The sequence below is a fragment of the Pyxicephalus adspersus genome, chromosome 8 (genome assembly GCF_032062135.1).
Source record: "Pyxicephalus adspersus chromosome 8, UCB_Pads_2.0, whole genome shotgun sequence".
NCBI classification, from domain to species: domain Eukaryota; kingdom Metazoa; phylum Chordata; class Amphibia; order Anura; family Pyxicephalidae; genus Pyxicephalus; species Pyxicephalus adspersus.
The window spans coordinates 11802493-11826914 of NC_092865.1; the positions used below are offsets into that span (position 1 = coordinate 11802493).

Consider the following 24422-nt stretch of genomic DNA (forward strand, 5'->3'; position numbering starts at 1 on the left):
ATATATATATACATATACATACACACACACACACAGACAATTCATCTAAAGTAGACCTATGGCTAAGATATGGATATGGATACCGAATTGCTTCTAGGCTCACTTATATAACCCAAGGGCCTAGACTAAGTGAATTAGTAAACCACAACCAGAATGCAGTCGTAATGGGAAAATTAGACTACACTAAGCACATACAGTATATGATTACAAGGCAGGGTCAATTTTTCTACCATGGCAGTATGAAGTTTAAAGTACAGGTAGTCCCCGAGTTAAGGACATCCGACATATGGATGTCCCCTAGATACTAACGGGGCTTCCCTGCTCACTTGTGTGCAGGACGGCGGCTTGATGTGGAGGAGGAGGTGGTTTGCATGACTAGCAGAGGTTGTGGGTGATCTTAGGGGACTGAGCTCTTTCTGCAGCCTCTTGTAACTCTCTAATGACCAAGACAAACTCTGCAGTTGCTTCTTTTTGCATATCAAAGCACAGCTTGCTTCAGAAGTTAATGAATGTCTAAGTTCCATAAAGTTTGTTTTTTTTTGTATTGTGAATAACTCACAGTGAGGATTTTCTACAGTAACTGACACCACTCTGCCCAATAATATGTTTAGAAAAACATCTGTCCTAATTGCATTAAAATAATGTACCTGTTCCGACCTAAATACAAATTTACCTTAACAACAAGCCTACGATACCTTACATCTCATATGTAACCTGGGGACTACCTGTACAGAGCCTGCAGCAAAGAAAAAGCTGGAGCCATGTAACCATCCAGTTGTTGGCAAACCAACATTTAGAACTTTAGTAAGTATAATAGTAATGAGGACTGTAGTGCAGGAATTAGGGACAATATAACATCAATCTGACCGGATCAAACTGTACCAGGGTTTTTTTGCCTTCCTTTGGATCAACTATATCTAAAGGCTTTTTTTATCTAGGAAATCTTTATTTCCCTAGTGGTTGAACTTGATGAACTTATGTCATTTTTCAATCTAACCAACTAATCTTTACATCTCCCAGGGTGCCTTGTCGGCGGTTTACAGGAAAGCATGGTGGATGGTGGCTGGGAAAATCTGCCTAAAAACATTACCTGTAGAATCCCAATAGCAGTAAAGGAATAAATATGTTACAGACATTCTGAGGGGCTCACCTCAGGAAATTTATGAACTTTGCAAAACTTGACACCATTTCTTAACCTACAAAAAAAAAAAATCAATAAATACATAAATATAAAATTCAGGGCAACACTTTTCAGACAGAAAACCAAAAACATTCACAGTGCCCAAGCTGCAGAAATTACATAGTAACTAAATAACAATGAACCAACAGTTGATATAGTCCTACATACATGTTTAAAACTGCTATTTACTGCACATATATTGCTATTTGTTTGAGTCAAGAGGATAATGCCACATTGATAAACATCTTCAGTCTTTACTTGGATGCCTACTATTGGCCAAGAAACTATTTTCAGAACAAACTTATTTTCAAAGCTACAACAGCTGGCCTGGACTTCAAGTGTGAGTCATGTGTTGTTCCGTTTAAGAAATAAGGTTTACAAACCTACTTTATACATCAGCTGTCTCATGGAGTCCCTCACCCTCTTGAGGATGTTTCCCTTCACCATGCACTTTAACACTAGAACAACTTTACCTCTAGCAAAATTGTCTTTTGCTAAAGCCATCTGAGTACATCAATCAGCTCCCCTTTAACCGAGGCATGCACTTTGAAGCCCTATTCATTTCTTTGGTAGAGCCATACTGGAGGCAGCCATGAGTACAGCTATTCATAAAAAGTGAATGGGGCCAATGCAAGCCTGTGCAGACTTAAGAGGAGATACCCAGGGCTCATATTGCCAAGGGGATCACAGTTGAAGGTAAGAATACCAACTAGGCTGCCTGCATTTTGGGTGTTGAGGAGCTGTAGTTCACCTTTAGAACGGTGCAGTATCTTAAAGGACAGCTTCACTAAACAGCAATTCTTCCATGATATTCATGCACTAGCAGATAGAGGTTAATAGGTAAGCAGTTAATAGGTATTTTAAGTCATACCAATAGTAAATCAGAGTACAGTGGTGACGCCACTCTAACATAAAAGGAAAAAAAATCTTTTTCAGACTCACTTTTTGCATTTTTCACAGCTGTACATATTGTCACCTGTAAAAGAAAATACAAGTAGTTAGATTCTTTCAGCTCTAACACATGCTTAATATATTATCTTATGAGTCAAATAAAAGGATAAGTTCCACTGCTATGGCCCACCTTTAAGTTCGTCCCTGGCAAAGAAGGCTGCAAGACAATCCTGAAGAGTGACTGTGGGGCCCCAAAACCAGCTAGAAATAATATGCAAAGAAGAGTGAAATACTCTTTAAGTTCCTGCCAATAAAGACATAATATAAAACCAGCTCCACAAAGTGCACAAAAGACTCAGAACACAGAACCGGATTTTTATTGACATATCTATCTCCATATGAGGATTATTCTTTACTTCTAGCTCTAAGGATAACAGAAAAGTTTAGATTCTGTCCAGGTGCACCCACACTTGGTGTGCTCCAAATAGTTTACCTCAAATTTAAGTGGGTGCTCAGCCCTCCACCCCCAACAGCCTACACTAATAACATACTTCCAACTTATTTTTAGTCTTTCACATACAAAGGTGCCGATATTTTTTGCCTTTTCTCTACTGCCATAAAACAGTTGTCCCAACCCCAGGGTGCATTAGGATAAGCAACTGAATGATGACATTTTTTTGTCACTCTGCTCTCTCTCCATTAGCAGGTTTCTTGTTGCCACATAAGTATTACAGAACATGCAGTTGCCTGTTTCTAGCAAGATGTGTGACATAGCATTTCATTCGGTTTCTCCCATGTACACAAACATGGGAAGAATGACAGATAAGCTAGACAGTGATATACCTATTTAAATATTGAGAGTAACGTCTCGTATCACAACATGTTTCACCTGTCGGCTTCCTCAGGGGATTTGGCGGAGACTCAACAGCACCTCCGTCTGCCGAACTCTGCATGAGACATGATCCAGTTCCATTCCATTACAGACCTTGAACAAACGATCTCCGCTGTCAGACGAAAATCTTCTTTCAATATTTAAATAGGGTTATCACTGTCTAGCCTATCGGTCATTCTTCCCATGGTTGTGTATATGGGAGAGACCAAATTAAATGCTATGTTACACATCTCGCTAAAAGCTGTGGCTTACTAATTGTTCTTTACAATATATTATCCTTTTGCCGCTCTAAAACCCCAACTATCCTTTGCCTTTCTTTTCAACCTACATACTTTATTTAAGGGAGCGGCCCATTAGATTTATATGGGAGAGGATTAGCACAATCTCTTTGTTACATAATTACCCGTTTCTACCTGTCTCAGTCTGAACTTTGCTGTACACAGGGATTGCAAGAGAGTAGTCAGAAATGGCAGTCACTACAAGATTTCAGACTTCAAAAGGTATTGATATATATTTTTTATATAGCACACTTTACAAAATCCATATTCATATCACTAACGGTCCCTAAAGGGAGTTCACAATCTAATGTCCCTACCATAGTCATATGTCATTAACACAGTATATGGCTTTTTTTAAGGGAAAGCCAATTACCCTAACTGCATGTTTCTGGAATGAGGGAGGAAATGGAGTGTCTGGAGGAAGCGTACACAAACCTGGGGATAATATACAGACTTCTTGCAAATAATATCCTGGCCCAAATTCAAACGTGTGATCTAGTGCTGCAGCCATTGAGCAAACTGTGCTGCACTGATAAGTCACCAGTCTGTTTTTTTTTTCTTTATTTAATCTTTTTAAATGTCCAGTCTACCTAAACATGTCAATTTAGTTAGGAGACACTTTCGATTCCTCAGCCTCAGATTCTCCACCATCAGGATCTTCTTATAACAATGCATTTCCCTGTTCTTCAGTTGCATGTTTTGGGTGTTACTGCGCATCTTTGTGTACTCCTGCTTTTTAGCCCACGGAAGGACTCAATAGAAAGAGTAGGAACCCCTTTAACAGCCCACACAGAAATGCAGACTAAGTAGAGTGCCTTATAGACAAAGGAAATGGTCAGGTGGTTCATTTCTCCGGTAGCTACCAAAAACAGTAAAGACCTCTGGACCTCTTACCTTCACAGAATGAGCTTCCTTTAGAAACAAAATGTCTTAATATTTGTAAAGTACATTGTTACCCCGATGTTACAATCTCTACCTTTTAAGATATTCTAGGAATAATGCAATCCATCCTTGAGGAGCATAGGCCTCCCCACAAGATCCAGCTTTAACCAGGGAGGTCTGATGGCTCGACGAGTGCAGCTTAGCTAAATCTTCCTTCCCCGGTATTGGCAGAGATAAGTCCTGAAACGTTTCCAGTGTTACCGAGACCTGATTGACGACAGAATAAAAAGGTAGAAAAAAAATGACTCATTTTTCAAATCTGTAAGATTTTAACTTGCTGCCAACATCCCTATGTCACTTAGAATCAAACATTGCAAAAACATGATGGGACTTTTAAGGCAGCATACATAGAACAAGAAATATATAAAAACATTTTATATCATTATATTCTTTTTAAAACAGACAAGACAAAATACAAACTAAAATAATCTCCATGCTATAGTAAATTCAGTATGACATTTTGTCGGAGCAAAATAGGTTACACTGAATGGTATAAAATAGAACAGCCTATAGGCAAAGTGTTTGATAACAATCTTGTTAGTTGATAACAATTCCAACGCGTTTTGCAGGTTAAATCCACTTCAACAGGGAAAAATTGTATACAGAAAGGAGAGATACAGTGTACACCAAAGATGGAATGGTGCAACTTATACCTGGCCAGAAAACGGTACAAGAACATGGAGGACTGCCACGGTGGGACAGATGGTAACCAGACCCAGACAAAAAGCCCTATGGGGAACCCTCAATTCTCAAAGGTTGGGGAATTTGTTCGAGTATGTTTAATACTAAAAGGAGATTTTCCCAAAGGAAAAGCATAAGCCCAAAATTTAAATGAATATATTAGGATATAATGTTCCAAAAAAGAATACAGGAGGGTATCTCCAAGGGAGTCTGGAAAACAATCAGATGTCGAATATGATGATAATAAAATGTTTTTAGATATTTGCTGTTCTATGTGTGCTGCCTTAAATGTCCCATCATGTTTTTGCAATGTTGATTCTGACAGAATAAAAATTACAATTAGTGCCAAATACATTTTTTTAAAGTCTGCCCTACACAGTTACCGGTAATCTCAGGAAAATGCAGGGTTTTAATTGCAGTAAAGGAGAGATCAAAAACATCCGTGGAACTTACTCTGTCACACGTCAGACATTGTACTGAGCTCACAATGGTACCATCAAACACATCCGATATGACACTGCGATACTTCTTCTGCTTTTTCTTCTTAGGAAGACAGAGAGTAGGAACTGGAAAAAAAAAATGCAGCATATGGAGTACTCATATTTATGGATCAGTCCTTTCATTTTCAAAACAAGGGGTGATGGACAAAAGGTAATTTTCCTAGAACTCTGCTTCCAAGAAAGGGGACTTATAATAAATTTTTACTTTCAGAGCCAGCCGCTTGTAGTTTCTATGTGAGGTACCAAGTGCAATGCGCCTATGTGAATGGAATAGGGAGTCAACATTTTGTACCCACACGAACTCTTGGGCAGACTGCACATATTTTAAAGATTAGATGTTCGAGTTGGAGTAACAAACCCAAAATTTGATTGACATTGATTTGGAATGCTTGTTTTTTGGTGAATGAAGTTGGGGGAAGGAGGTGGAGGGCATTAGGGCAACAAGCAAACAACAGATGCATAGCTTTGTTTTGCAGGCAGTGGTACAAACTTAGCAGTGGCAGTGTTCCAATTTATTGTGGCTGTTTAAAGACAGCCATAAGCTAGTAGATGAAAGCAATCTACCACCATGCAGCACTCAAAATTGATCAGATTTTCTGAAATTACTTGCAATACCACTATGCAGCACTCATCATCAATCAGATTTGCTGAAATGTGATTGATACAGAGTGCTGAATAGTGGTAATGCAAGTAACTGCTTACAAATCTACCAGCGTATGGCCATGTTTAAACTGCCCATTCCCAACAACTAATCCTACCCCTAAAATGAGTCCAACACATTCTAACTCTTAAACTAAGAGCAACCACTAACTATTTTTCTGCACACTCACCTTATTCTGGGTTGGAAGACTTTTGCTGATAACAAGCAAAAGACTTAAAAGTCTTAATTTCATAGGACTAAGATCAAAGATTACACAGATAATTCCATAACTAGGTTTTCACTGCTGTAACCAAGAAAAATCTGTCTGGATGTCAAGGTTGTTACACTATTTTTAAGATACAAACTTTAAAAATAATTTGAAGTATATGTAAAATTACCAGATACCTTTTTTGTGATTTGCCCAAAGAGCTCCAGATTTCGGCGGGCTGCTGGACAGGTGAGTCGTTGAGCCTTCGCTTAGTAAGGGTGTTTGAGAAGCTGACAGATCACAAATGCTGACTTCTGTGGCATAATCTACAACACATGGCACCAACATGTTTTATTAACTATTACATTGTAAATATGAGGCATTAGCTCTAGAACATCCAATACATCTTTTTACCAGATATTCGACTCTGGATCTGCACTTTCACTGTCCCTTGTGAGCTGTAATCGCTGTCCTCGGATAAACTCTCCAGGTTCTTCTCCAGATCCTGGAGGCAGTTGTTTTGGCTTATATGGTTGGAGAATCTATTTTCCCTTTGCCAAGATTTCTGATTATCTTGTTCTTTCAGGTCCTCCTGGATTAGCATAGCAGATTCTGAGAGCTCCTCAGAAAGCTTTCGACTTTCACTTTCATTGTGGTCACTGCTGGACCCAGATTCACAGGACTGAAAATCATTGTCGGACTGATTTTTGTCCTCCTCCATCATCTCTTCCAAGATCCCAGGTTGGGGATCTTCTTCCGTTTCCACCAAATGCTCCTTAAGCTCCTCATGTAGTATATCCATTAGACATCTCAGGAACTCTTGAGCATCCTAAGGTAAAAGACAGAAATATAGAAATTAGGTTTACTCAGATTTAAATAATGGCAGTGTGCAGTGTTTATAATTGAGCATGCAGAACTGCATACAACCATTTTTTTTGTTTTTTTTTTCTGTAGCGAAATGTCAACTTTAATAAATAATGGTATTTATTGCCATCTAAATGCTCAGCTCCATTCCTCTCCTGCCATTTTCTTTTGCTTAATTTCAAAACGATAAAAAAAAAAAAAAATACTTACCATAGATTTTTATATAAAATAATCTGCACTAGTGTATTTTTCACCCCTCAAATTATTGTCCTAGCAAGTTCATTATGGAGCTAACTAATGTCAGGAGGACATTAGTTAGCTGCAATATGCTTTGGAGAACCCTATGGTCTACTAAAACTACTGTATAAATCAGCTGGAGACCCGGATGAACCCACTTCAGTGCTCAAATCAGAAATTTTTTTAAGGTGGGTGGGAAGAAATTGTAGGTGGGTGGCAGCCCCTGTATTGTGACCAAACTCTTTAGTTACCACTCAAAAACAGCCGGGTGGGTGCTGAAAAGTGCCGGGTGGTTCACCCGGCTAAAAGGGCCTGGGGAGAACCCTGCACTTGTAATACTTTTGAGCAGTGAGAGATTATGTGATCACTATGATTAATGACATACAGGAAAAAAAATAAAAATACATTTCCACCCGTTACATTTACAAGTTTTACTTCTCACACAGCAGCTTCAGCCATCAGAGGACAGAAGGAGAGCTCGTTGACAAGAACAACAAAACAATAACAATTTTCTATTTAAATCATTCTTAAAATGACAGCTATTAAACTGAAGGCATAGTTATGAAAAATGCCTAATATCTAAAATTGAATGATATACACACTTGTTTATCGACCATGTAGCAATGGTGAATGAAGCAAAGGCTACACATATTTGCTGTCCCTGTACACAGGATTAAGAAAATACTTTAGTAAGTTTTTTTAACAATATTAGGCTAAGTCTACACGCACTGTTTCCCTAGCGTTTAACCAGAGGCTTTAAAAGCCCATGTTTGAAATTCCCATGCATTCCAATGGGCTAATCTATACCAGGGCGTTTCCGTAAAGCACGTTTTTGAGCGTTTTAGATAAGGCTCCTTGCAACTTTTTAAAAATTAAAACACAGGGTTGAAGTGGGTAAACATGTCCATTGATTTCAATAGACGCCTTTACAGGCTTTACCCTGCGTTTAAAAATGTTTGAAAACATAATTGCGGGAAAAAATGCAGTAAAACACGGCAGACATTTTCTAGGAGTTTAAAGGCAAAGCCTTAAAAAGCCTGAATTTCAAACATTGGCTTTAAGAGCCTCAGGTTAAATGCCTTTAGAAGCCTTAATTATGCAAAAGTAATATCCACGAAACAGATTGAAACGGTATTAGTGGGTGGTGTGTCCGGCTAAAAAGGGCTCAGGAGAACACTGCCTTTGCTTTTTGTTTTTTGGTGGTAATGGTCACAAGTAAAAATAGATCGATAATTCTCGCCAATGAGGACATAGAAAGATATGAAACTTTTGCTGACACTTTAACCTATTCTTATATTATTAAAAAGTAACTAAACCTTGCTAAACTAAACTACAAAACAAGGACAGAAGTATTCTAACAGTTAGCTATACAAATATATCGCAAACGATTTGGCTACCACGCAAAACCCCGTCGCAGGGCACCGCCATCTTCTTTCTTCTCTTCCTAGATGTGATATTTCACCATCTTGATTGGCTGAACAGAGATGACAAAATTCCTACACGGGCATGCAGGATTTCATCACCTGCAGGGGAAGTCGGGAGTGTTGGATATCCTGGCACCCAAACTGCACACATGGGCAGCTCAGCAAAGCGAGACACTGCCCTGTCTGATGCCAAATTTTTTAAGTGGAACTTTGGTCCTACTTTAAATGTTACCAAATTAAGCCCTATGTAAGCCTAATTGTTTGAAAGAATGATGTAGAGTCATGCATACCAAAACTTTAAAATGTAGTTTGATCAAATCTGACAAATAAATTTAGCAAACCCCTACAAACAATTGTGTTATTGTGCTAACAAGGGACATGCTGACAGGAGGAAAAAGACATGAGCTTATCAGTCTGCTGCTTCTACTTCACAGTGCAGTCAACAGTTGGAAGCAGGGACAAGAACTAGTTATATTAGGAAAAATGGGAAAAAAGGCAGGTCTCAGGGTTGGCTGCTGGGTGGTAGGAAAATCTCAAGAATGAACAGAAGAACAAATCTTGGACATGTGTTTAATCTGTGTATTTAGTTGTTTTTCCATCCTCTGTATGGGCAGCAATAGCAAAGTAAACCAAGAAACCATAGTATTAGACACCTGCTGCACAAAGCAGCTTGTACAATAAATTAATGTAACCCCATGACATAAACAACATGACTCACACAACAGAATCAAACAGTCTCTTGAGACCAAAATGATACTCTACAAAACCTCACAGGGCTGTTTGATCGTAGAAAACAGCCTGAACATGAAATTGAGAGCTAATCAAATTGTCATCTAGAAAATAAATCTCGACAGAAAAGCCTTACCTGCTGGGAATAACCTCGGAAAGTTGGGTTTACCGTCTTAATGCCTTGGAACAAGTTAGTAGGTATGACAGAGCCAGGCCTGGGTAAAGGACAAAAGACCAGGGATAGAATTCTGTTAGTTCATTACCAAGGTAAAATAAAAGGGACACATAACATACTGTCAGACTTATTTATGAGGGTAATAACAGCAAAATTATTGTGCAAAGCACGGCAAACATCAGGTCAGTTTGCAACTGCTTTAAAAAATAAGACAGAGTGTGATATTCGTAGAGCCAGTGGTATCTCTTCCTATTAATGATGATAGGGAATATTGAACAGCAGTTGGGTTTACCTGTTCTTGTGCCAGATTTCGCTCATCAGTTTCTGGTAACTCTTACAAAGAGCTGGCTTCTTGTCAGTGCGTGCCAGACCACCACAGTCAAGGAAGAAATATGTAAGGGGAGGACTGTAAAAAAAAATAATGAGAATTTATAAAAAGGAAGGGAAGAAACTGAGTGTATAAACTGAAAATTGCAAAGGGGGCCCCTGTTAGCCATTTTATGTTCAAATGGGTTTTGCATTTCCATGAAAAAAACTCACACACACACATACACACACTTGAAACAGATAAAATCCAGGTAAAGAGGTGAACTGCACAATTGCACATGACAGTAATATCTTAAACAGTTTCAAACTTATGCTAAACTGATGCTATTGGCATAAGCCCCAGTACCTCTTTGTTATCACTACGGGGCCAGGCATATTTGGATTTGGGGCTATGCCCCACCAACTGCAATTATCCTGTAGACAATTACCCAATAAAGCTGACTCAGTGGTGGCCAAAAGAACTCTAATTAGAAAGGTGGATGGCAGATGTTAGAGAACAGCCATTTAGGCAAACTGCTAGTGATGGTGAGACTAGTGCAGGTATAAAATCTTCTCAGTAGCAAGTCTGTCTAGCTCCAGACAGTTTTTAAATCCTATGCTGCCATAATAAATATTTCATTTCTGATGCTCTGGATACTAATGAATAGCAGCCAGTCTGTATTTGTGACGGTACACATGCTTGAAACGGCCACCATGACCTGGCTCCTATGCCATGTGCATGGTAACTGCAAATCTGATTGTATATAACAAAAAAAAAATTAGAAGGCATGCAGCCACCACTTACTTTGTACAGCTCACTGCATTTAAAATGGTTAAGAACAAGTGAAAACATAAGGTAATTAGCTTCATAAACTGTTTTCTACCATCACCACTGCTCTGCTGCATTAGGGACAGCAAAAGATCGATAAGAGGTCACATTGGGGTAACTACACTAAAGATGCTCCATGCCTAATGGCTTATTCCTGCAACTTGGTTGTTAAGCGAGGAGCATAGGATAGACCTGGTCTGTAGCGATGCGAGCGTCGAGTTTACAGGGCCTGTCAGTGTCAAGTTCACGAACAGTCTGCAGACTGGGGATCATAGAGGAGGAAGATGGAGCCCAGAAGACAAAAGAGGAGACACTGCATGGATGTACACTGTACTCGTTGGAAGAGCCGATCAGAAATGCGGGCGGTAAGTAAACAGGTAAGTAGTTAAAACGAGGACTACCTATATATTATAAAACCAAAAAAACTTTTTTATAATGTATTATTAATTGCCTAGTGATAATGATAACGATAATCTGTATATAACACAAGCAGAAGTTAAATCTGATTCTTACATTTTCAAAATCCTTTCAAAAAATGATCTAAATTGTGTTTATATCTGCCTGGAGCAATTTCATAAAGTACCTGCCATTCACAAAGTAGGATAAGATACACACAAGTGTCAATTTTTATGCACTTACCAGTTAGAGAGAGCCTGTAGAGCGGCATTCATATAACATGTATTGCCAATATTCTTCAGTCCTGTAAGGCCTAAACAGAAATACAAGAAATGATCACTACTGTAATGGGAATGGTTATCACCAGCAAATGGGGGAAAAAAAAAGAATAAACTATTGCCGATAAACATCCTAATAATTGTATTTTGAATGCATTTAGGGATCAGTTCCTCACATCTTGTTCACAAACATCACAAAGCGGACCTAAACCCTTTAATTTAAAATAAAAATTTTGGTAGTTTGTGTTTTTTTTTTTAAGTGCAAAACCCTTTGAAAAAAAAAAAATAAACTGTGCAGCACCTCCCCCTTAACTCTTGATGGACAAGGAGATCAAGAAGGAATGGGAGCGCAGAGCCTCCCGAGATATCTACATCACGCAACCCAGGAGGCCCTTGGCTGCTTCTTCTCGGGCATTCGCAGCAGGTCCTTTCACCAGTGAAAAAAATGGCAGAACTCACGCATGCGCAGTGAGATCGGCGGGTTATTTCCCAATATACCCCACTCAACCTCGCGCCTGCAAAGAACACGGAAGACGCCAAAGACAAATACCGGGACCCGATGAAAACCTCTGGACGGGCAGACTGATCTGCGGGATTGAAGGTGTGTGGTTTTTTTTGTTTTGGGTTTACTTCTGCTTTAAGACACATCAAGACAATCTTTCCTGCCAGATTTACTTGTTTTGCTGTATTCTAGGTAATGTAAGACAAAGGAAAAAATATAATTAATGAGCGTGATCTCCTTGTATATAGATGCAACCAGAGGGCAGAGAAGCGATGGAACCCAAGATGTGAACTGAGTGGGAACAGCACAAAACAGGAGCTGCCACCTGTGTAAATGGAACAATTATGTAACAAAGAAACTGGGATGTGACTGCCAGAAGTGCCTGCAGCTCTGAATCCTTGGCAGAGAGAACTGGCCAGAATGCCAACTGCTGATTTTTTTGTTTTAACCTCCATGGTCAAAGCACTAGCCCTAGATATGCAAGGCAGGTATAATCCTCCAACAGATGCATATGGACTAAAATGGACTTGGATGCATGCTTTTTAGTGCTAGAGGTAACCCTTTGATAGTGGCCACTTTTTTAAACAGTTCTCTGACTGTAATCGCCGCCTGGATGTAGTGGTGCTAACGTGGTGATTATTCCCACGTTAGCACCACTACGTCATTAATTGGCTACACTAGTAACTATTCATAACAAATGATGATCAATCTGCTAGTAGTGGTTATTTTTTATTGCAAAAAGAACCTTGTGCAGATTATATTCTGTATTTAAATGCAATGGGTGCCACTGTGGGAGGTTAATGATGATCATTACGGGAACATCTGTGAAACATAAAATATATTAACAATGGTACCATAATCCAGCAGGTGTGTGTGGATGGATATATATATATATATATATATATATATATATATATATATATATATATATATATAGTAGAAAACATTGTCTGGCTATTGAGGGGGTGAATCTCCAACCAGGGTTGAGTGGGTAGACAACATAATAATGCCCATGGTTTAGGAATGGGATGTCCAACAATCATACTAGGTATGATGGTCAGGTGTCAGGCAACAACTTTTGGCCATATAGTGTATATTCATGCCGTTATGTCTGAATAACAAATAGTCTTAATACAGTGTTTCTCAACCATGTTTCCATGGAACTCTAGGGTTCCTCCAGAGGTTGTTAGGGGTTCCTTCATCAGTGAGCGATTTGTCTCTCTCTGGTAAATTTAACGGTCACCAATGATCCTTTTGGCTATTTGTAAGGATGGCATTCTTCCCATATGCGAGCAATGTAAGAGACATTCTTCCCAGTGGACATATTAAAATATTTAATATATAAGCGAATACATAAAAGTTATTTCAGGGGTTCTATGTTAAAAAAGTTGAGAAAGGCTGCTGCAGGTGTTATAGCATTTCTATCTGCAGGGAATTATTTAGGTTTGTCAGAGTGATCTCCTATCTGGGTGGTTATCTCTTCTGTGTTTACTTTTTGCACCTTTGATGATTTTAGTTTCCTAGCTGCTTCTGTGATGCTGCACACTTTGTTGTTCCTGAATTGCATATTTAAAAATTCTACTTTATAGGAAGTGATAATTCTCCAGCCAATGCTACAGCATAAAAGATGAAGGGGGATAGGGTGTCCCATGCTAAGAAAAAGAATACCAAGCACTGGAAACAGCCGGCTATGACCTAGTAAGGCGTTCTGCTCGATTTCAGCATTCCATTCTGGCTTACAAAAATGTTTTATACATACACATTTAAAATGATAGCATTGGGGTTTTTTTTTTTTTTTTTTTTTAAAGAAATGCAAACTCACCTCTGGTTTTTAGCTCATCCTCCTCCTCTAGTTCTACATCCAGATTATCATAAACCACAGCTGGGGGAGTTTTCAATGTAAGGTTTGTTGTCATCTTTAAATCCTTTTAGAAATAAAGGTTTGAAAAAAATATGAGTGAGTCCTTTGTTTTATGCCTGAAGAATGGAAAACAATGAGCACTTAGACCTGCTTATAAACTAAACAGCTATAAGTGGCTTCTAATGCTTCATCAGAATTAAGCCTCTCCTTCCATATAGCATTAGCAAGAAACACTCAGCTGCAGCTGGAAAACATATACAATAAAGTCGTGGAGATGTATTCTGGCCCTTGGCGCAAAAATGTAAAGCAAAGTGAGGCTGCTAATTTGCAGGATCGATCCAGGTGACCCGTTATGGTGTGTGGGTACCTGAATGTGCCAGAAAACTGCCCACTGGTGCACTTTAACCCCCCTAGCATTCTAATTCTGTCAGTTTTTGATGCAAAAAAGTGATCCTAGTTTTTTTGCATAGATATTTTTGTTTGTATTGTGGGCCCGTAATTCTTAGGATTAACTCCCGGGTATGATAATTATATTTATTTTTTATATTATAGTCATAAATTATATTATAATAAATAATTATAAATAATAATTATACAAAACAATGAAATATTTGACCACAACAATGTATATTATCAAAAAAAAAAAAAATTTATCAAAAAATGTCAAAAGGTCAGGGATAATAGTGGGCAAAATGTAAATCAGGCACTGGGCAATGATGTTTGGTGCACTAAAATATGTACTTTGCTGCTGGCACCACCCCCAGAATTTACTATTGCTGCTCGCATCAGCAGATAGATGTGATGCACAATGTAGAAGTCCTGCATTGTGCTTCGCATCTCACTGCTGGTACCAGCAGCGGCGATTACTCGGTAATCTGCTTTTAAATTTCCCGCCTGGCCACGCCCCCCATTTCAGAAATGTCCCGCCATCACAGACCATTAGATCGTCGCAGGAACGCGGGGCTTCTAAAGTTAGCCCCTGAGTGTGACTTGGGATTACCGCTTTTTGCAAGTAAAATCCACCCCGAGTCACACCGAGCTTTTTGCAAGTAAAATCCACACAGTCACACTCGGGATTAGTGCTGGGGGGGGGGGGGGGGTTAAAGCCCATAATAAACAATACAAAAGACTCTCTTATGCCCTTTCCTTCTGCAAATTTTTTGTTACACCTATCAGGTGCTCCAGGGGTATTATTTTTGTTCTTGTGAGTCCAGATATCTGCCATGACCATCATGTGGGTATTCATATTACTTGGATGGGGTGATCTTGATGATGAATGACCCTACAAGACTCTGTACAAGTGAAATACTTTGTTGGGAAAACTATTCCATAAAGCAGAAATAAACTTACTATACTCACCTCCCATCACAGGGCGGTGCCATCTTCTACCTTTTTCTTTCCAGAGATAATGTTCAGCCATATTGATAAGCGCATGAGAATTTGAGAATTAATTCCAGGCACACACAAGGGAAGCCGGGATTGCTGACAGATACCAGGACCAACCAGGCAGGTGACATGAATTGTTGCAGAAGGGACATCACCTGTCCCCTTCTGCAATAATGACCAGGCCCAATCATGCAGCTTTAGAAAAGGAACTTAAGTTCCACTTTAAGCAGTGTGTAATGTGTATAAAAAAAAAAAAAAAAAACACAAACACACACACAAGTACCTGTGTGTCCTGGGGTTTGGTGTTGGGGGACTGACAGCTCAGTTTTCGATCCAAAAACACTTCTTTGCTGCAGGTGTAACACCAGACTCTGAGTGTGGTCAAATTCACAGTGAGGCAATGCTTGGTGTCCTGCAAAGATAAAACCCAGAAATCATTCCAAAAGCAGAGAGAGATCTTATAAGAAGGATTGTTTGGCATATAACATTATAAAAAAAAAAAAATCAAAAATAGTTAATGAACTGTCTTTCATATACTTACTTTCACCTTATTTTCATTGTTTGATGCAAATCAGTGCTGCTGCCAATGCCCTGCAGCTTTATTGCAGCCATTCTTTGTTCCATTCAAACCAGCAATGAACAGAATTTCTCATGATAAGTTTAGTTATGGTGACAAAAGTGGACCAGACTATGTGGCAGTGACAATACAAACAATTGGGAAAACAGAGAGATTGTCGTCATCTTATAAAAAGAAGAAAAACTTCATAAAAGGATCAGATTTTAGTATATTGATTATACTGAGTATTGATTCAAAAGATTTAATTTTATAAATGGGTTTCTTAAAACTAAATTACATTTTAAAGATTATGAGAACTAAATTACATTTTAAAGATTATATGAGAAGTAAAACTGTACATATACTTTAAAATGCAACTACAACCCAGTAGATATATGAACAGATAAAATGTTTGTGTGCAGAGGAACTGTCTTTCTGACCTTAGAATAAAATATAAACTGAGAATATACACAGACTGAACTGGTGGACTCTGCTTTGCAAAATTACAGTTTGAGTCACTGGCTTGAAACAAGTATGCAGATCGCTCAATGTCAGTCTTTGTCTAAAAACAATATTAAGGATAAAGACAGCCCTTCAACTATCATTTTCCAAAGATGGTCAACATTGACTTTCCATGTATTTGTGCCTAAATGTCTATCATTTATCTTGTACTAATGAATAACGAAGTTTATTTCTTAGCTCTCTTTCTCTTTTTCTTAGCAAGGACAGGTTCTCTTTCTTTCAATAACCAGCAAATCCCCCAAGAGCTGATTGATTGCATCAGCAAATATACACAGAGCTGGAAAATTACAGCAGGTTTCGCCAGACACAGGAAGCTGGCTTATTGCCCGATCAGTGTTTCCTAAATACCTTTCAGGAAAGTTCATTTATCTTAAACCACCAGTCCCATATTCATATTTCACTGGCAACAAAGAAAAGATCACAGGGTCTGGTTCCTTAAAGTTAAACAACAGGCAAAATAAATGATGAGCCACACCGATTAGCCATAACAATAAGAAGGAAGTTTAAAAAGATGGCATCGGGCAGGCCCTTTATGTGGAAGGAACATCTCTGCAATAAATATTCTTACCTGCCTGATTGCATCCCATACGCTAAAATTTGCTGAGCTGTCCCAGCTCAGAGTTGGTTGCCTGCAATCCTGGCCTCACCTATGGGTGCCGGGTTATGTTACATCTTCCCAGGCAATCACAATGGGACAAGGTCAGAATGTAGAAGAGAAGAAGGGAGACGATGACAGCACTCATGATGGTATGGCGACAGGTGAGTATCCCTAGGTTTGAGTTCTGCTTTAAATCTACAGCATCACTTCACAAGGAGTAATATATATTAGTGAACAGTCAATTCTTGATAGGATCAGCCTTTGGATCAGCGAAAAGGGTCAAAATGAGATGGCTACATTGCTAGGTCTGAGCATCTTCAAAACTGCAGGTCTTGTGAAATGTTCCTAGTAGGAATGCCGCTCCTAGCACAGAGAAGGAAGTAAGCCTTGAAGTCCATACACAGCCTACCTGCCCTGCTTTTGGTCTTCAATCAACCAAAGCGACACTGTGCACGGACACCTCACTGCCTAACATCATCTTAGTCAGCTGGCTTCCAGGAACACCAACTACTGAGCCATGCAACTGTTCAACCCAAGAATTGCTAACTCAATTTATTGCAGGCTCCCAGTTGCAACTGAAAGTCATTTGTAGGTATAAGTAACACAGCATAAAATCATATGTAACAAAGGCGCAGCCATGCCCTGAACCACACATTAAAACTTTTGGAACTCTTGTTGCAAAAAAAAGCGTCATTTTTGCACAGTTATTGCATCCATGAGATATCTAGGAGTGCTTCAAAATCAAACAGTTATTTATAACTTGCATTTTCCTTTCTAAATATTTATGTAATAAACCATCTCTTGTCTTTGGAGTCTTAATTTTACTTGTTTGGGCTCCTTGGTGACCTTGGCCTTCAGAATCTTCTTGATAAAGAAATTTGGCTCCCTGACAGAAATAACTCACGGTGGCTGTAAAAGTAACCAAGCATGTGAATTACAGCACACATGCCACAAGTCTTTAGAGATTGAATAATTACAACCATGATCTACAGTCATACAATGTCGATTATGTTATAGAAGCTCACAATGGAGAAAGCAGGGTCAGATATTGCATGCACCCCATATAAAAGGTGTGCAGGTATCACAGGTCAGTATGAAGGCTGCTACAGCAGAAAGGCTACAAATAAAAAAAATGCAACCAGGCAGGTCCCTTAATGAAGAAGTCTAATTGCATTTTTTTTTAAATAAACTTTTCCTCGCTCCATTGCAGGCAGCACAATCTTGACCCAATTCTGTGAATGCACAGCTCAATGTATTTTACAAAAAATATTGTGAACAGGCAGGCAGATATGTTTTATTGCAGAAGGGGCATTGTTTTAGGTTTGGTTCCTCACACTTGTTGCTAAGGAATAACATTTGATTCTCTTTCAAGCTCAACATTCTGATGCAGATTGCAACTAAAATGGTAATGCATATCCTTCTAATTAGAGTAGAGTATTGAAACACCCTCCATGGCCTGCTAATAAATGGTAATAAATGGTCTGAGATGCTGCATCTCTGTCAGTCTCTCCATTAGTTGTCCATCAAAGGTGCAGTTTAACCCCCCTAGTGGTATTTCCAAGTGACTCGGGGTGGAATTTCCAGGCAAAAATCAGTTTTGATCAGAACCACTTACCTTGCTCCGTTGTCATCCCCCGGCGTCCTGCTGGTCCCCACAGGTTCTGGGGACACGTCCTTCCTCCCCAATCTCCAGCCAGCGAATGCAGCAATAATCTCCGGGGTTTCCCGGTGATGTCGGTGCATGCGTCAGTACGGGTGGGAGGATCGGCGGGAAATTGAAAAAAATTGGATACAATACAAAATAGCTGTATTGAGTCCAATACAAAGAAATATTCATAATATATATCTCATTATATTATAAATGCTACTGTACAGTTATATTACATGTTTAAATACTTTTATAACATGTTTTGTTATTTAAAGTTTATTAATAAATGTGTTAAATTTTTTTTTAAATATCGGTGAGGTATGCCTAAGAATTATAGCCTACAATGAAAAACAAATTTCCATGCAAAAAATTGTACTGCTCTTTGCATGGAAATTTAGACGGAACTAGACTGCTAGGGAGGTTAAGCTTTTTTCTCTAACAACTCATTTCTAGATACCATTCTACTGCACTCTGCTAATCATTCCCTCATCTCATGAAGCTCAGGATTTCGTAGATGTCTGTCCCTTCTCTGGAACTTTTCCCCTACTTTGACACCCTCTAATTTTGGTAATGGTTCAACTTAGCCTAACAACACATTTTTATGTATTTAAGTACAGAATTTGGCCTAAGCTGGTTATGGAACAAGTATTTCAAGTTTATGGAATGTGGGAGAAATCCGGAGTACCCAGGATAAACCCCCGGAAACATGGAATGAACATGCAAACTTCATGCAGATAGTGCCCTGGCTGAGGTTTGAACCTGTAAGCCACCGTGCCGCCCCAGCAGAATCAAAGTAAAAAAAGTTAAAAATATACATATACCGTAAAGGGAGTCTTTGGGTTAAAAAATCCAATTTGGATCCTGGATTTTAACCCAAAGAAAACAAGTCTTTCAATGTCAAAATGTGCTGTTCATGCTAACATAACAGAAAGATAGAATATTTCAGAGAGAGGGCTTATAAGTAGCTAAAGAACAGAGGACAATTCAATGGAAAAACACTGACCTGAGAATGAGTAGTGCTATGGTCCACGTGAGATTCTCCGCAGCCAATATAAGAACAGCCATTCTGCCAAAATACAAAGCGATACATCTTCAGCACCCAACAAAGGAAATGTATAGCCATCAGTAACAATACTTTCTGACAGTTCTTACCTCTAAACAAGCCCAAAGGTTTGGTCCTCTGACTTTGCAGTCCAGGCAGCTGCCCTGTACACAACAAGAGAACACAATTAGAGGAGAAATATGGTTATTTCTGAATCTTTCACCCCCAGCTGGAATAACATGTTGCGCTTGGGGCCCAACATAACCCGGCTGTCACCCGCAGAACTGCAAAGCTGCACGTTCCCCCATCTCCGCTCAGGAGATAAAAATGCTAAGATTAAAAATTGATGCAGAGCTAAATTATACTTCAGTGCAGAAAATAAGGCAGGAAATTGCCTGCATAGCTGGAAATTGGCACGTGTTGAAGCTCGGAGCTCCTGATATCTGCGGTTTCAAGAAATGCTATGAGAAAAATGCTGCAGCTTTAGCATGCTTGTTTACACAGACATATGGTGCGACTCCGTGTCAGGCTTCAGGGAAGACTAAAGAGGACCTGTTACAAAGCCAGGTGGAGAAGCTATAATTACCAAATCCACAGCCCTATTCCTGTGTCACCTTTTGATAACTGTAGGCAGGCAGACAGACAAGTAGTAAAATTTAATTTTTATATTGCTGCACATGTGCAGCTCAGCTTTTTGCCAGAAACTCAAGGCGATCAAAAAATTATTATTGTAGAAGAAAAATCGTCTGCCCTTTCTGTAATAAAGACCTGCCTGACCGTGAATTATTAAATATGGAATCTTTATTTCTGATTTAATGACTGCAGTATTATCCCCAGAAGTTTTTTTAAGCTGGGTGTAAAAACTGTAGGCGGGTGGCAACCCTGTATTTTGACCCAACTTTGCAGTAACCACCCAAAAATAGCCGGGTGGTTACTGAAAAGAGTTGGGTAGTGCGCCCAGCTAAAAGAGGCTGGAGAGAACACTGGATTGTATTGAGAGCTAACATTTCTCCATACCACACAGATCTTTCAGCTCATTGTAAAATTTTAACTACATCTGGATACTTTTCTAGTAGGGCTTCTTTGGCTCTGTTATCTATTATATGAATTATTATTTATTACATATTATAGGAAACCCAAAGCAATAAAAAAAAAAATGAACTTCACTACACATAAAGTTGTCTATCTGCCGCGGGCTCTTGTTATCTATAGGGGACATTGGAATGTTCAGGTAATACAGCATACCTATCATTGAAAGTATATGTCTGGACAAAATAAAAATAACAAAATAAATACAAATAAAAACACAAAATAAAAATTCCATAAAATACTACAATATATGCACATTTCCCGTGTTTTGTTTTCCTGAATATGCTTCAAATGCAAGCATCCCTTGTGTACATCTATTGAACATTCTCCTTGTCCATTAAACCCCTGACCTGATTGTACTTACGTGAGACTTCTGAATAAGTTCTTCTTTGGTCACTTCACCCACAGATTCTAAATGGGGGCAGTCACATGCCAACGAGGTCATTTTAGAGTCCACAGCCTCTCAGTCTGTAATATAAGAAAAAATTACAATACATGGGGAAAAAGGAAAGAAGAGTCCAAATTTAAAATATAGAAACTTATTGCCAATCCTTCACTCAAGTTCCAACGTTTATGTTTTGAGGGTTTGCCCCAACACAGTTTAATGATCCATCCTGCTTTTCCCATGGAAAAGGAATGTTTGATAGTCTAACCATCAGGCGTTATATAAGCATATGGTCCAGTACTTGAGGTAACCACTCAAAACACTACAAAGCTTCAAAACTTTATTTAATAACAATTATGTAGACACGGGTATATAAACTGGTTATTTCTCTCTTAGTCAATAATATCGGACCACCTTCATCCCCTGAAGAAGCAAGAGTTGTGAAACGTGTCAGGCTTTTAGGAATAATCTGAGATTATATATTAACATGTACTTATGTGACCATTTGCTAATTCAAATGATTGCATACCAATGACTGTAATCTGATTGTTGTCTTCTGACTGTAAAATACTTTTGTTTCTTGACACTTTGAAATATAAAACGCTAATATTGTGTACCAAAAGACCCCTCTTTTTCCAAACAGACCCGGCTTAGGTTTATTTGATCTTCGTTTTTTGAAACCGTGAAAGGGGTTGGAGGTTACTGATATACTCTGTATGAGATGACCTCTCCCCCACTCTTTCCTTCTTTTTTTTTTTTACAGTATTCTCTCCAGAAATATTTTTTAACTAGGTGAGAAGGTGGGTGGCGATCCCTGTATTGTGGCCCATCTTTTCAGTAACCACTTGAAACAGCTGGGTACATACTGAAAAGTGCCGTGTGGTACGCCCTGCTTAAAGTGGCTGGGGACAATACTGCCTTTATTATTTTTACTATCCATCCTGCTAGATCACTAAAAGACAGACAACAACTATTGGGCATTGGGCATCGTCTTTTCATCCTTCCGCTTGCAATAGAATAGAACAGTCTGTAAAATACTTGCTCACTTACTGTCCCAGAAAACAATAACTAAAGTCAATAAAGAAATAATACTTGCACTTTTGTAAAGGGCTAAAGAAGCTCGCACATATTAGACACAGGGATGAAAATTCATAAAAATCCTTATGCAGCAGCCTGTGAAACAGATTTACTAAAGTAATGAAAAAACTTCTCTTAATTTATACAATAATGCGATAAGCCGATGCGATAAGGCAAATTGCTGTTTATTTTTTTTCGTCTGCACATGATTGAGTTTTTACACAGCAACAATTTAGGCTTAAACTTCACACTCTTCGGGGTACCACAAAAAAACAACGTAACAGAGTTACATACTCATTTAGAGTTACATACTCACAGAATGATTTAAGGTATCTAAACGATCATTAGAAAAGAGAGCGATTCAATTTAACTGGGGGACTACCGAGGAAGAGAATGATACAAACTAACTAAAGTGAAATTAACAATTAAGGGCAGGTTCAGTCCTGCTTCAGGATTGAGCGATCCCACATGGCTCCTTGCGGCTGGCACCACACTGCTGGTTCTGCGGATCGGCAGATTTGACAGCTGGTGGCAGTTAACAGAACTAGCACCACTCACTGACACCCCTATTCATTCTCTATGGTGCTGCTGCAGAGAGATGCTGCATGTAGAGTCTCTCCCAGAGGTAACAGTTCCCTGGCACGAGGAAGTGGTAACCGCACCACAACCTCACAACCGGTGTGAACAAAGCCTTAGTGCAATTGAGTGATCATTGAGGAGTACAATTCATTGTAAATGATTGAACGCGGAGTAGGAGAATGAATCTTCCTGTCTGCAGCAGCTCCCTGCCAGTCAAACATTTAAAGACTGCAAATTACATGTAGCCATTCGAATGGAACTGAAATAAGGCTTTTATACACCAAAACGTATAATATATATATATATATATAAATGTTACTGTGCCTTGAACATGAAATGTCTAAGTTATGCATGCACCTTTGCAAAGTTACTGACAGATCAAGCAAAGTACACCTGCCATGAGATATTTGTAGAATTTGCACTAGGTAACCTTTCCTTTTGAGAATTCTAGTTGCCTGGCTGTCATGTTGATGCTTTTGCTTCAATGCTTTCTGATTCACTGATCTAGCTCAAGTGTATAAAAAAAAAAAAAAAAAAAAAAAAAACTATTGTGCATTGTATTAATCCTTGTGTGATAACACCTACAGTTAGGTCCATAAATATTTGGACAGAGCCAACTTTTTTCTAATTTTGGTTCTGTATATTACCATACTTTTTTATGGCCATCGTTCTGGTAAAGGTTGATCTTGGCTTAATCTGTTCAAAGAATGTTTTTCCAGAACTGTGCTGGCTGTTTTTGAGTCCAATGTAGCCTTTCTATTCTTGAGGCTTATGAATGGCTTGCACCTTGCAGTGCATCCTCTGTATTTACTTTCATGCAGTCTTCTCTTTATGGTAGACTTGGATATCGATGCGCCTACTTCCTGGAGAGTGTTGTTCACTTGGTTGGTTGTAGTGAAGGGGTTTCTCTTCACTATGGAAATGATTCTGCCATCATCCAGCACTGTTGTCTTCCATGGATGTCCAGGTCTTTTGGTGTTGCTGAGTTTACCAGTGCTTTGTTTCTTTCCCATGATTTACCAGACTGTAGATTTTGCCACTCCTAATATTGTAGCAATTTCTCAGATGGGTTTTTTCTGTTTTTGCAGCTTAAGAATGGCTTGTTTCACCTGCATGGAGAGCTGCTTTGACCGCATGTTGTCCGTTCACAGCAAAATCTTCTACATACAAGTACTCCCCCTTTCAAATCAACTCCAAGTCTTTTATCTGCTTAATTGATAATGACATAACGAAGGAATTGCCCACACCAGCCCACGAAATAGCCTTTGAGTCAATTGTCCAATTACTTTTGAGCCCCTGAAATGAAGGGATTGTGTTAAAAAAACGTCTTTAGTTCTTTTTGTTCAACCCACTCAATTAAAGCTGAAAGTCTGCAGTTCAATTGCATCTGAGTTGTTTCATTTAAAATTACTTGTGGTAATGTACAGAACCAAAGTTAGAAAAAAAGTTGTCTATGTCTAAATATTTATGGACCTCACTGTACATTGTGACAAGGAAGTTCTTCATTCTGAGCTGGGCTGTCAATGTACTAAACCAAAAAATGAACATTCAGTATTTTGATCTGACACACAGCAGTACAACACACACTAATTTTTTACTCTGTGGTGTTTTGTACGGACTGAACACAGAGTTTTGCTTGCCTTCTATAGCCCCTTTGGGCGATATCCATTCATCTGACACATTGGCCCGGAGTTGTTAAAGCTCTCCAAGGCTGGAGAGGATACACT

General features: G+C 38.9%; 1 protein-coding gene across 3 annotated transcripts in view; it reads right to left on the minus strand.

Moving 5' to 3' along the window:
* The window catches only part of USP33 (ubiquitin specific peptidase 33), a 47390-nt gene that overhangs the window by 14059 nt on the left and 8909 nt on the right, over window positions 1-24422 (minus strand). For 2 of the 3 annotated variants that reach the window (XM_072419504.1, XM_072419505.1), the window contains exons 2-16: window positions 21019-21122; window positions 19676-19729; window positions 19527-19589; window positions 15483-15611; window positions 13775-13877; window positions 11416-11485; window positions 9934-10047; window positions 9603-9681; window positions 6627-7041; window positions 6410-6538; window positions 5318-5430; window positions 4218-4390; window positions 2262-2332; window positions 2123-2156; window positions 1151-1196 (exon numbers count right to left, since the gene is read on the minus strand). In XM_072419504.1, the coding sequence (XP_072275605.1) occupies window positions 1151-1196; window positions 2123-2156; window positions 2262-2332; window positions 4218-4390; window positions 5318-5430; window positions 6410-6538; window positions 6627-7041; window positions 9603-9681; window positions 9934-10047; window positions 11416-11485; window positions 13775-13877; window positions 15483-15611; window positions 19527-19589; window positions 19676-19729; window positions 21019-21099 (1674 nt within the window). In that variant the 5' untranslated portion in view covers window positions 21100-21122. Of the gene's footprint in view, window positions 1-1150; window positions 1197-2122; window positions 2157-2261; window positions 2333-4217; window positions 4391-5317; window positions 5431-6409; window positions 6539-6626; window positions 7042-9602; window positions 9682-9933; window positions 10048-11415; window positions 11486-13774; window positions 13878-15482; window positions 15612-15740; window positions 18607-19526; window positions 19590-19675; window positions 19730-21018; window positions 21123-24422 lie in introns of those variants that run through there. The other variant, XM_072419506.1, reaches the window with a different exon arrangement.